Source organism: Tachysurus vachellii, chromosome 11, assembly GCF_030014155.1.
Source record: "Tachysurus vachellii isolate PV-2020 chromosome 11, HZAU_Pvac_v1, whole genome shotgun sequence".
NCBI lineage: Eukaryota > Metazoa > Chordata > Actinopteri > Siluriformes > Bagridae > Tachysurus > Tachysurus vachellii.
Genome location: NC_083470.1, coordinates 14,940,001 through 14,953,641, shown reverse-complemented (window position 1 = coordinate 14,953,641; position 13,641 = coordinate 14,940,001). Strand labels below are relative to the sequence as shown.

Below are 13,641 nucleotides of genomic sequence, written 5' to 3'. Positions count from 1 at the left end.
CATATAGGCAATGGTAAGAAGTGAACACAAATAATAGACAGTTGTATGTGCAAATTGAAATATAAATGTGCAAATTGAAGTAAAGATGTGCAAATTCAAATATAGATGTGCAAATGAAAATATAAATGAGTACTTGTAGACAATGTAAGAATAGGGTTTGTTCTGTGTATGTTAGGTGTTCATCAGATGTATGTTAAGTGTTCATCAGATGGATTGCCTGAGGGAAGAAACTGTTCCTATATCTGGTCGTTTTGGTGTTCAGGGCTCTGTAGCGTCGGCCAGATGGCAACAGTTCAAAGAGTAAGTGTGCTGGATGTGAGAGGTCCAGAGTGATTTTCTTTGCCCTTTTGCTCCCTCTGGAGAAGTACAGGTCTTGGAGAGTGGGGAGAGTTGTAAGAATTGTAGGGTCATGAGAAACATTTTGCAGGTTAGTCAAGTAGTCAAGTCCAGGAAGCTGGAAATTAACTTAGCTGGCAAAGATGGTCCACCAGTTTGAGCAGTTTATTCAGGATTATTAATTTTATTGAACAAATGTAATAATCTTGACTTGAAGTGAAGAAAATTGAAGTTTTCTTCAAGAAAAAAGTGCTTGATCATGTTTGTTTTTGCCATATCATAAATGGATGCCATATGCATGTTTCCTAGAGGCCAAACAAAAGGCCACCAAGTACATCAAAAATCTCTTCAAAGTAAAAAATTAAAATCATGACAAATGGGAGTTTTATGAATTTTTACATGTCATAACTAATACTGTAGTTAAGTTCCCAATAAGTAGGACTCAGGACTCAATAGCATCAGTCAGGTAAAGTTACCTCATAGTACCTTACTAAAGAGTATTACTCCACTATTGGTGTCACACTATTTAGTATAGAAATAGTTTACCTCTCCTTAATTGTCATTCACACTACACAGTGCATAGTAGCATACTTCCTTCATCTAGTACAGCACAGGTTGCCAATCCTGGTCCTTGAGTTCCCATGTCCTGTACATTGTATACTGCTTAGAACAACTGTTATTTAGCTGATTAGTTTAATCAGGTGAGATGGGAGCAGGAAACACTGAAATGTGCATGACAGAAAACAATGTGCATGACAGTACTCGGGTACTCTGCCAAATGCCATAAATGTACTCCAGGTTCAGGGTGGCAACCTGTGCAGTACAGTAGTAGGGTGAATCCAGGTAAACTGGGATGGACAATTTAGGTAAACTGCATTTTAAAATACAAGAAGTAGAGAAAAATACGTTAAGGGATCTAATAAAGGCCACTGAAATGACTGATGGATTTTATGTTCATCTGTGGTGCAATTCCCAGGCAGGGATCCGACTCAACCACTGTGGGGTTAAATTTCAGTGCTGGTTTTAAGCCCGGATAAAATGGGAGGGTTTTATCGGGAAGAGAATTCCTTTGCAAATTCTGCACTAAATCAGATATGTGGAGCAGACAATCTGTTTGCTGTGGCAACCCCGAAATTGAGCAGATAAGGTACTGCATCTTAGGTTTAACACTTAGAATTTTACCATAGGATTCAGATTGATGATTTTTAAAGTCCTGGGAGAGAAAAAGAAATAGATATATAATAAGAAGAAAACTATCCCTAAAGAGCAAGCTGGAGGTGATGGAGGCAAGGAAAAACTCCCTGAATTGATATGATGAAGAAACGTTGAGAGGAATCAGGCTCAGAAGGGAACCCATCCTCATTTGGGTGATACTCTACAGTAAATAGTGTAAATGTAAATAATGTCCTTTCTACAACTATTTTATAATAGTGCAACCGAGAGCTCCTGAGGAACTAATGGGTTATCGTACACGTCGAATCCATGAGAACAACGTAGACCTGATTAGAAATTATTTATCAAATACTCATTTTTGAGTATGTTGTCATTTTTACTCAGTATATTGTGTTCATACAGTATTAGTACATGCTGATGAATTTGGATAATATTTTAATTCTGTTACTGAAATGTGAGTTAATGATGCTGTTCTGCCAATAAATAATCATTTAAACTAAAAGCCAGTTGACAAAAGGTTGAGACTTCATCTTCAGAAAATGAACATTTTTTAATCCACATTGTGCATAATTGCAGTTATATAATCATGTCAATCAAAAAGAATAGTCCTACATTATTTTTAAATAGTGAATAATGATCATTTAACCATGACAGTAAATCATGTCTGTTAGTATAAAGTAACAACAGGGGGGTCTAGGGAGAGGTTGATGTTGAAACTCACCAAACAAGTTTAACATTGTTCCAGGTATTATGACTTCTACCAAGAATCTTTACTCAACACTTTTATCATACTCCAGAAATCATACAATCAAAAGAATATTATTTTCATTATTTATTTAACACCAATTCAGTCCTGAAAGTAATCTTTTAGAATCAAATGTTAGGCAGCATTGAAAATGCCTAAAACATATGGATTATGGCAATTTCCTTAAAACTCATGTCTCTACTAAGTGGCAACTAATATAGTGAAAACACTACAATTATTTTATTTAAAATGAAATAATGTGCCACTTTAACCAAGTACGTACCAATTATCACTTCACGAACCAATTACTTTGGATTAGAACTAACATTACTTTTTAAATTGAACTGATTTTTTTTAAGGTATTTAAAGGTATAAAACTTTTGAATATATATATATATATATATATATATATATATATATATATATATATATATATACGTATATATATATAGTATTTAGAAGTTTCACAACTAGTAAAACTTTTGAACCACACAAACTCTTTCGTTTTTGTCTCTTAATGACTACATTTCCAAATGCAATATACCTTAAACACATTCATACTTTCAATGGTCATTCTTTTCAGTTCAGGATTAAATATATGAACAGAAGGTCCATGTTCCCACAGATTTTATCCACCATAAGCCCAGAGTGAGCTCATGAATAAATATAGAAAGCTGGTAAAAATGTCCATTAATCTCTGCAGAGACAATAGAAAACCTTCTGCAGCCTTGAGATATGTGCTTATGCAGGTGTGGATCCCGCAAGGCCAGCTCTTAAAATTTTTAAAGGGGCAGTGTTAGTGTTTCCACTGATGGGTGATAAGGCAGAGTGTGTCAGACAGGAGGCCAGTTCTTGGTGACTTCTTCATGAAGAGACTCTGGAACCCATTGACAGTATGCAGACAGGAGAACTGTTAGGGGAAAAAAAAAAAAAAAGCATTCACACACATTCAGGCATCTAAATTTTCATCCAGTTTCGCTCATTAGCTAGTTCTTATTAATCACATGACAGCTTTCACATGGAAAGCATGGTGACAATCACTTCCTCTGAAATGTTTTGCCAGCCATCTTTTTCCAAACTGCTGCTCATGCTACTCAACAGAGCAGGTGAACACAATCTGAAAAAAAGCTACTTGCAACACAATACCTACCCAGAGAGCAGGTACAATTATGCTTATACACTCCTGGTCACAGTATACTAGAGCCCATCTGGCTTACATTACACAATTTTTGAAAACCCTGTATAGATAAATTTCAATTTGATTACACTTCAACTAAGGGTTAAGTGTACAATCCACAATCGTAAAATTATATGCAAGTAATATTAAGTATAAATTAACTAAGAATTAATCTAGATTTAACTGTAAAATCACGTTAACCACGTTAATCTTGGTTTCATCCATCTGAAAATCCATCTCACGAAAAGAATTCTGTGAATCCCACTTGTTTTCTGTCGTCTTCCAGAATCTTTGGGGTTGCTGAACTCATCTGCGCATTACCAAATATACCAAAATTGTTTATTTGGCTACAGCATATACAATAAATTATGCTGTGAGATAAACACTTAGAATCAACTCTAATCCTTTTTTTCCTCCTGAAATTTGTCATAAATTAACAAGGAAACGGGTCACATCAGGCCATGAAGCACGCTTTCAAAATTGTCCCATTGCCTGAGTTAACCGAGGGATCTAAGGTTGCTTTATTTCGAATCCATGCTGGTGGTGTACAGAGGACATAAGATCTGTGACACTGTCTAAATACTTATGAACCACACTGTCTGTCATAAATCTGACACAAACACATTATATGCAAATAAAAGTAAAAAAAAATCTAATTATAATAATTTATAGTATAATGAATAACTTTAAAAGATTTCATGTTTAATGCAGACTGGATATGGCTTGCATAAAACAATATACACTTACTGAGCACTTTATTAGAAACACAAGACTAATACTGGGTTGGGCCACCCTTTGTCTCAAAACAGCCTCAAATCTTCTTGCCAAGGATTCCGCATAATAGTGGCAACATTCCTTTGATATTCTTGCCCATGTTGACATGATTGCATGATCATCTGGGAGGGAACTCAAGTGAACTTTCATTCAGTGAATCTCCTTTTCCACTACATCCCAAATGCATTCTATTAAACTCGGATCCAGCAACTTGGAACCCTACTGAAAAAACACTGAGCTCGTTCTTTTGTTAAACCAGGCTGGGATGACTTTTACTTTGTAACTTGGTGCATTATCATGCTGGAAGTAGCTATTAGAAATTATTGCCATGAAGGCATACACATGGTCAACAACAGTGCCAGTGGCAAAAGACAGTGGCATTCGCGTGACACTTGTAAAAGTGTGCCAACCTGAACTGTTGACAAGAAAGTTTGGGTTCATAGATTTATGCTGACCATGTCATTTGTGTTCCTCAGCAGAAATCAAGATCCCCCAAAATAGGCCATGCTGTTCCATTCTTCAGCTGGACAGTTTTTGGGGAGCGTGGACCTATTGCAGCCTCAGCTTTCTGTTCTTAACTGACTGTTTATAGCCCATCCACCTTAAGGTTTTATGCACTGCACTGTTGCCACACGGCTGACTGATTAAATAATTGCATAAATGTGCAAATGTTCCTAATACAGTGTTCAGTGAGTATATATAATTTCTCTAAGTACTGGCAGGGTAAGGGTAATTATTTTGTTTTTGCTATATAATAGAGAGATTAGTTCGAGACAAAAGAGAAATTCATGAGAAAAGATTCTGTTTATATATACCAGGCTGACGTTTTCCTACAAGCTACTGCCTGTGGTTTGAAAGTACTCACATTTTTCATTTTTCTTCCACGCAGCTTGTAAGGCATCTCGGTTGTCCACTTTTTCTGACACCAATGCTCCCAAAAGGTTTTCTGTTCGAGGCTGCAGCCTTATATATACACATACACATACACACTCATTTTATATTTGCACCACAATTATGTACTTATGGATAAAAAGTAATTTATGTAAATTGTGCTCTTACTTGGCCCAAGTCTTTAGCATGGTTGAAGCGCTTGACAATAAACATGTGCTGTATCGCTGCAATTTAGGACACACCTATAGTATGCAAGACAGAAGTTAATCACTAATTTCTCTATATCATTAACACACACACACACACACACACACACACACACACACACACACACACACACACACAACACATAGATCCACACAAACAAGTTTACCTGCCCTTCTAGCAGAAACTTGGCAAACAGTTTGTATCGGTCAAGGCCTTCGGGATGATCCATCTCAATGGCAGGAAGCTTCCATCCAACTCTGACTATAAATACAGATACAGACACAGTTCACACACAACCTAGGATGAAAATGGCATGCCTCATTATTCAACACCTCCAGGGAAGGTCAGACAGGCATTAAGAAAATGGCGAGAGAAAGGTGTAGTCTTACAAAATGTGCTCTTCTGTTGACACTTCACATTGCCACTGAGGGTGCAGTACCATGAAGCAGGGTTTTGTTCCGGTCCACTGAAGTGACAATACTGGGGAAGTAGTTTTGGGATCCAATCAGGCTGCACTGCACACACACCTAGAAGTAACATTTATCATGAAAGCATTAGTCTGTAGTATGGTGTACTGCACAATACACCCAAACCTCTCGAAATCTTTATCATTATAATATCAAGTGTATGAAATATTAATAGGTTCAATTCACTTTCAATTCCTTAGTTTCTCACTATAAGAGAGACAATGCAAAGTGGTTTTGTTGAAGCGTAGCCACTCATCATGTGATGGAGCCATTTTGAATTTGAGACAGTAGAGTAAAAGCACACCTCTTTATCTATTTGACTTTTACAATCTATCATCATTGTCAATGGGTTTTCAACAAACATTGTCAGGTTGTCTGATCTAATCAGAAATGCTAAATTAACTATCTGCGAGAGCCTCCACATCTTGCATAATATCTCATGCCCTCAAATGAGTTGCCTTCGATTCATACTCATAACTGCATGTTTACTGGATAGTCTGCAACAGAGGAGCTGATACAGGGTTCATACATTTTTGTGTTTAAAAAACCAGAGTCACTTTAGTCAGATTTATATCTAGTGATTAAGTTCAGCTACAGTATTTTGTCTGCCAGTTGATGACCCCTAGACCTATAGGATAATAAATACTGGTCAGAGAAAACAGTGCCCTCATGTGTATTTGTATATCAGGGTAATTTAGACATTGAGGGCTTGAGCATGGTGTAGATATTTAAAACAACTTTCAAGTATTAAAATAAAAATAATAAAAATAAGAAGGTAACATTTCTCTCATGTAGGAAGGTAACACATACCTCTCATGTACATTTTGGTAGTTTCAAAAATTTCTTGGTAGACGACAAACTCAGGCAGTTCTTTGTGAAGTGCTGAGGACGGATGAATAAACACAGGCTCATCCAGCAGAGGAGTCTACACAGATGTTAAACAATGCATTTATCAAACAATCATAAGTCACATTATAATTAACTATAAAAAATGTTATCTCTGAACGGAAACGGTACTCTAATTTGGACTGAGTATAATTATGTAGAACTGTGTGATTGTACTCATTCCCTAGTTCCTTGTTGTATTATGTAGCTTTATGTAGCATCATGGTCCTATGGGAACATTGTTTCATTTCACTAAGTAATGGTGGCACCAACTAATTATGGTTGAAATGACAAATACATTTTCTTATTCAGTCTAGTATTTTTTTTAGCTTCCAGTTACTTACAGTATATACTTTCAGTTTTCAAATTTCAGGTGTGTGTGTTTGCATGTTTACCTTGTAGCCATTTCTCCACTTTGAATCCAATAGCTCCTCAGCTTGTACTCGCCTGGCCAGATGATCTCCTAAACCAGCCAACACAATCTGCCTCAGGCATGCTACCTGAGATTCAGTTGGAGGAGGCATTTTGCTGTCCACACACACACCAGCATCAGAACACACAGCATTCACTGTATAGGAGAAAATAATATACAAGCACACAGTCCTGATTAAAAAAATGCTGATATATAGTTATGTTGTATTGTCAGGTCAGGCTTTGTGCCTTGAGCAAAGGCCTTCTGTATAATATAGGCCTTATATCTTAATGGGTATAAATTAATACATAAATGATAGACAAGAAAGAAATGTCCTTCAAGTTCTTAATATATTTGAATTGTATTATGTCAGTAAATATCAGTGTTGTTACATACACAAAAGATTACTCCTATTTATTTTCGTATCACTATAAGTTCCCATTACCAATTATGAGTATTATGCTACACACTCTAGAGAGATGAGACACTTTTGATTTTATTTTCTGACATTGGGAAACATAACGCATAGCTCTTTATCTGTCTGTCTCTCTCTCTCTCACGCACACACATTATAAATCTTTGTTCTAACAAAAAAAAATTATTAGAACTGAATTTTAAAATAAATATATCTGGCAAATTATGTTATTCTAGGAATAAACAATCTAGCAAAAAAAAAATAATAATTTTTTCACGTTAGGTTTAAGACTATTTTTGTTTTTATGAAACCAAGTTTCCTAATGATGTAAAAGTCCAATTAAGCCAAATTACCATGAAGTGCACAAATTTTCATAAAATGCATTTCCCAAAAAAAGAGAAACAATTATTTTTAAACTATTACATCAAAACACTTAATATTGTATTTAACAAAAATTAAGTAAAAAATACATCACCTCTACTAACGTCTGCGGTATTTTAATGTGCCGTGAAGGGAAAGGTGATTGACAAGCAAGTGAGAGTTTATGTTTTAAAAGCTGGTTTGACATTTCATTTAACATTTTTTAGACAAGAGATTAATGTTTAAGAGTTTAGGTTTAATTACTTTTCTGTACACAGCTGAGAAAGTGTGCTGTCAAAAGAATTTTGCAAAGTCATAAGAAGATTCTTGCCAAGTCATGAGAAAGATCAACTAGTTCTAGCAGTTGCGTAAACCCTTATATATTGTACAATGTCATGGCACCAGTAATGTCTTTTCAGAGCTTACTTATTTAAGTATTAAACCCATTTGTTTACTTTTTTCAGTGTTTTTCTAGCTGCAGTGCTGTTCATGTGTTTGCTCAGTGTTTTTTCTGGATCTTGACACACTATGTTCGGAACCTTCTTAGTGGTTAAACAAATCTCTCATGTTTCTTCAACATGTTCTTCCTGCCTGCACATATTTACCAAACGACCAATATTTATGCTGTGTCTATTGTGTAAGATTCAGCAGTTCCATGTATGGAATTTATTTTGTTTTATTTTTTTTATCATCAGGCAGAATGAGAAGGAAACATGAGTGAAAGAGCTGGCCACTCTTGGTTATTCCTGCTTTGTATGTATGTGTATCTGTCAGGGAGAGCACAAGCCAAACTAGCGAGGAATTTCTGGGTCATGAAGCAGCTTGAAATGCCATGACAGTATTTTAAGAAGAAAATGCATGATCTCTGTCAGATTGTTGAGACATTTTAATAGTTTATTATCTAAAATCATCCTATCACACACTACTAATTTATAGCCCTGCAGACTATGATAAATAAATGCTTCTTATTGTTATTTTTTAGAACACTATTTAATTTCAAGTATTCATTCAAACCCAGAGTGCTCTGTTGTTACCTTTAAATATGTTCTGTTTAACTGGGTTATAAATATGAGCTGGTACACATGTAAAACCCAGTTGTTGTTGGAACCACTGTTGACATATTTTGTGGTCAAATGAAATGATCAATTAAACTCTTTGTCATGCAGAACAACAGCACCTATGGTGGCAAATGGGGATTGAAAACAAGGAAAAGCTCCTGATACCCCACTGTAAAACACAGAGGTCATTTATTAATAATTTGGGGCCCATTTCTGGCTGGTTGTTCAGGATGTCTTACTGCACAGAGACTGGGGTCATCATGTATTCTGCCAAAAAGTACCAAGAGGTTTCAGCACAGAATTTGGTTGCCTCTGTCAGGAGGTTTAGACTTGGATCATAGATAAAGGTTACAACAAGATGCTGAGTCATACATACAACCCAAACAAGGGAAGGGCAGAAATATCAAAATTACAATCATTTCAAATATGTTTTTTGGAGAGAACAAAATGTGTTAAAAAAAACTCTGGGTACTGTTTTAATGTCACTTATTGTGTGTGTTACTCTTATTACATGTTCATTTTTATGAAGGTTGGCTATAATTCTGGAGAGCACTGTACCTGCATTAGTGAGTTGTCCCCGCAGTCTCCGTATCTCTAACATAGCTTTGTAGCGAAGGCCGTTTTCTTCACAGAATTTTGGTGTGCAGCCAACAAACTCACAAGCCCCAACAGCACCTACACACACACACACACACACACACACACACACACAAACACAGGTGCGCGTGTGCAAACATATGCAAACACACAAATCCATTAAATTGGTCATTACATTTCACATAATAAAATAGACCACTGACATATTTAAGTTTGTAAGCTAGCGTATAACTATTTGCAGCATACCCAGCATCACCATGAGATCCCCCAACAGTAAAGACTGGCCCTGGCCTGCCCACAACCTCCTCATTTGACTGAAGCGTGCTTTTCTTCCAGCCAACTTACTGCTCTCCTCCTCATTACTTGCTGGTCTGAGACAAAGGCAGAAACAAACAGTAAAAGGATGAAACAATTTAGAACATGTAACTCATGTAACCATTTCACATGCAGAACATGAAATGCTTTTTAGTCTTACCTGTCCAGTTCCTCAAAGATTTCTCTAACAGTCATAGCTGCCACTATTGTTATGATATAGGGCATGCAGCCCTGCTGCCGGCCCAGTGCAAGCATCTTAGCATAGCGTGGTGCAACAGGAAATGCTGCCATGGCACGTCCCAAAGGAGTTATAGGACATGATAAACTAGCTCGCTTCATGTCTACCATTCTGTAAGAGAGATTCAGAGCACTAGTAAACAGGGCAAATACAAATACAAAAGAATTATGAATTCATATGCAAAATGTTAGTTGTAATATTGTCATAGGTATATTGATTTAAGCATAGTCAGGAAAAAAGTCATGACTATCTGAGCATTTGCTAACTAGTAATTAAGTAATGCAAGTATAAATAGCTAATAAAAAGTACAAACTGAAAATATACTGATATTTTTGAGGTTAGTAAAATTATATCTTTGTCAGAAAGTCCATGAGCTTTTATGATGTCAATCACTTCATCAACCATCCCCAGATTATTTATCATTAAATAACTACTATAATATGCATTTATCACACACAAAAACATTATGGGGAAACATCAAGATCAACCAAATGTGTAAAAACAACAGAACACTATTATAAAATAGTTGACGTATTTAAGAAACTTAAGACATATAGTTAAGTATAGTTAAGAAACCTAAGACGTATGTACGGTATGTGTTCCACTCACTAACAAGGAAATGAACAGGGTTACAAATGATACTGCAGCCAGTCGTTAAGAATGTTAATTATGATATGACCTATTACGGTATCTACTCACATATACACTCAACATATTAAACACATTCACAGAGGCATGGAAATGTCAGCTGGGCTACAGTATGACAGTAAGTCGGTCAAAATAATGTCACTACAGATACTGATACGCAATAGGCAGGACAGTATTTTACATTATTATTTCATATCATTTGTTTGTTCATTACTTACGATTTATTTATGTTACACTTATACTAACAGATTACATTGCTAAATAATAACTTTTATATTATTTAATAGACTGACTGCAAAACTGCCTTTCTTTTGCATTATCAAAACTACTGCCCTCTACTGGCAGAGTGGAGAATTCTCATTTCAGGAATGTGCTGAATGACTGTCATGTTGTTTTTTTAAATACATCATCTGTGGTTGCTGGTTGTTGGTGTGAGTATAAACCACACAAGTAAACAAAAAGGAAACCAACCTCCCCTGGCGAGGTGGTTCCTCTAGAGCACCCAAAGAGATAAGTAGCTGCTCAGCAGACACCAGTGCTTCTGAACATGGTGGAGTAGGGAACGGAAAATTCACCACCTGCAAGCACATGGGACACACACACACTATTTAAATAGTGAGAAGGAACTCACTAAGTAGTTACCATACATGTTTGAGTGTTACACAAAACATAATGGCCATGTAATCTCTTCCTCTAACCTTCTGAATGTTGAGATCTTTCATTTGCAAAACAAGGTCATCAACAGGGCGACGAGTGATTTCAGCCTCAGAGAACTGACTAAAATCACTGAACACTGCAGATGAGTAGAGCCTACACACATCACACAAAAAAATATAATTACACACAAGCAAGCATAAATCATCTTTTCTCAAAACAAATGTTATAATAGTCAAGGACAGACAACCTATAGCAATGTCCTGCCTCTGTTCTTCCTGCCCTGCCAGCTCTCTGATTGGCTGAGGCCTGCGAAGTCCAGGTGACCTTAAAGGTAGAGACACCAGTCACTCGGTCATAAAATCTCTTCTTCACCCGACCACAGTCAACCACGTACTTAATTCCTGGAATAGTGAGAGACGTCTCAGCCACATTGGTGGCGACCACACACAAACGGGCACCTGGAGGAGGTGGACGAAACACCTGCACAAAAACAACAACAACAACAATAATAATAGTAAGTGTTTAACCCCAAACTGTTTTTTTAATGAAAAAATCAGGGGTAGTCCTTTAAGAGTACTTTTACGTAAGCAGGATTTAGTCCATTTGAATCAAACCCTTATGCATTTCGCAACATGTTAAATTACACTTGGGCAGGTGAGAACACAGCAAATGCACTGGGGTGTGAGACTGCTGAGGTTATTCTGGTGTGGTTCATATCAGTGTAGTTTAGCTCTGGGTTCCCAAGAGATTTTGTGATTTCTATGTTAAATGATTGTTTACCTTTATATTTTTTTTTAAATTTATAACTATCCTTACCATTTTACAAGCATAGTTTCACCTATACACACTCCTCAGCCATTTTTAGCTTTTAGATTGTTTAAAATACATGCGAAAAATGTTTCCACATAAAATGCAACATTCTGTTAATAAGGTAAGAAACATAAGAGGAAAATATATTACTTTAGCTTGCTGCTCGGGTGCCAGCAGGGAGTAAAGTGGCAGCACGTACAGAGGAATGGAGGGATCTGCCTTCTCCTCTAAGAGCCAAAATAAAAACATACATTCAGGTTATTCTCAGAATCTGCAAGAGGAAGACCACACCTAAACGTCTGCCTAACCTAACCTCTAACCTTCAAGTTATTGCTGACTACCATTTTCCATCTTCTTCTGCACACTTTTCTTAGTCCTTCATCACACAACATCTGAATACATCCCACAATCATAAACAGTGAGTAAAATCTGACCAGTGTCTTCTGGTTGATCGCCTAGATCCAGATCTGAGCATTCGTCATCATCATCATCATCAATGCCAGCCTGGCGATCTTCATCCCTGTCATCCACAGGTAGCGCCGAGTAGTTGTCCAGATCAATGCGAGGAAGAGACTAGAAGAGAAAATGAGACTAGTGAGTCACATGGCAGAGGATATAATAAGTAAAGACGACAAATATGGAAACAATTCATACTACTGATTTCTTCTGTTTCTGCTTCTTAATTTTTTTCAGCTCCTCTGATGTGTCCTCTGTTTCTGTACCAACAAAAAGAACAGAAGCTTTTCAAAGGTTTTTTTTGTGTGTGTGAGGTGTGTGTGTGTGTGCACACATTCCTACCAGTATGCTCCATGTTGTTGGGTCTGTATGGAAATGCTTTCCTCAGTCTCCTGCACACAGAATGCACCTCTGCCTGGCCTGTCAGAAACACCAGGATACCACCTACAGCGAAACACAGAAGCAGTCAGTCCATGTGTGATGTCGACATGCACTTTGTTATGAGACGTAAAGCACACTCATTTCTGACAAAAACACACATTTACTTTGTCATCTACCAAGTATGTAACTTGTAGCTTTTGCCAACATCTCATAAGATAAAGGCACAACTGGACATCAGTTAAAGGTATAAATATGCTGTAAATTACTGTAAAACTATTGAAAATACACACTGAAATTACAAATACTGTGTGTATGTGTGTGTGTGTGTGTGTGTGTGTGTGGGTGTGGGTGTGTGTCTGACCTGGTGGCAGCATGCGGTGAATCTTGCATGTCTTGCGAAAGGCTTCTGCTGTGTAATCCTCCAGTGGTGTGTGCTTGTTGAAGTGAACTGTGACTGGGAACTGACGAGCCTCTACCTGTTTGCATGAATGTGCACACACAGAAACAACAGACACGTTTTGTTTTAAAAGCAGAGCTCTACTGAAAAAAATAATAATGTACCTGCTCATTGCGTCCTTCAAAAATGCACTGAAACTGAAATGCTAAGATCAACAGAACAGGCAGAATAGTGGAAATGGC

The 13,641-nt window shown here is 36.9% G+C and overlaps 2 protein-coding genes across 3 annotated transcripts in view; one reads left to right on the top strand and one right to left on the bottom strand.

Annotated features, from left to right (window-relative positions):
• Nucleotides 1–13,641, top strand: part of pptc7a (protein phosphatase targeting COQ7 a) — a 182,106-nt gene that overhangs the window by 39,178 nt on the left and 129,287 nt on the right. The gene's annotated exons all lie outside the window — the stretch shown is intronic.
• The window catches only part of dhx37 (DEAH (Asp-Glu-Ala-His) box polypeptide 37), a 16,761-nt gene continuing 5,816 nt past the window's right edge, over nucleotides 2,697–13,641 (bottom strand). The window contains exons 11-28 of one of the 2 annotated variants that reach the window (XM_060881020.1): nucleotides 13,364–13,478; nucleotides 12,964–13,065; nucleotides 12,820–12,881; nucleotides 12,600–12,738; nucleotides 12,316–12,392; nucleotides 11,603–11,835; nucleotides 11,397–11,508; nucleotides 11,170–11,276; nucleotides 9,973–10,161; nucleotides 9,744–9,868; nucleotides 9,459–9,575; nucleotides 7,051–7,223; nucleotides 6,581–6,695; nucleotides 5,693–5,830; nucleotides 5,470–5,564; nucleotides 5,265–5,338; nucleotides 5,071–5,168; nucleotides 2,697–3,164 (exon numbers count right to left, since the gene is read on the bottom strand). In XM_060881020.1, coding sequence (XP_060737003.1) covers nucleotides 3,088–3,164; nucleotides 5,071–5,168; nucleotides 5,265–5,338; nucleotides 5,470–5,564; nucleotides 5,693–5,830; nucleotides 6,581–6,695; nucleotides 7,051–7,223; nucleotides 9,459–9,575; nucleotides 9,744–9,868; nucleotides 9,973–10,161; nucleotides 11,170–11,276; nucleotides 11,397–11,508; nucleotides 11,603–11,835; nucleotides 12,316–12,392; nucleotides 12,600–12,738; nucleotides 12,820–12,881; nucleotides 12,964–13,065; nucleotides 13,364–13,478 — 2,148 coding nt within the window. In that variant the 3' untranslated portion in view covers nucleotides 2,697–3,087. The remainder of the gene's footprint in view (nucleotides 3,165–5,070; nucleotides 5,169–5,264; nucleotides 5,339–5,469; nucleotides 5,565–5,692; nucleotides 5,831–6,580; nucleotides 6,696–7,050; nucleotides 7,224–9,458; nucleotides 9,576–9,743; nucleotides 9,869–9,972; nucleotides 10,162–11,169; nucleotides 11,277–11,396; nucleotides 11,509–11,602; nucleotides 11,836–12,315; nucleotides 12,393–12,599; nucleotides 12,739–12,819; nucleotides 12,882–12,963; nucleotides 13,066–13,363; nucleotides 13,479–13,641) is intronic. The other variant, XM_060881019.1, reaches the window with a different exon arrangement.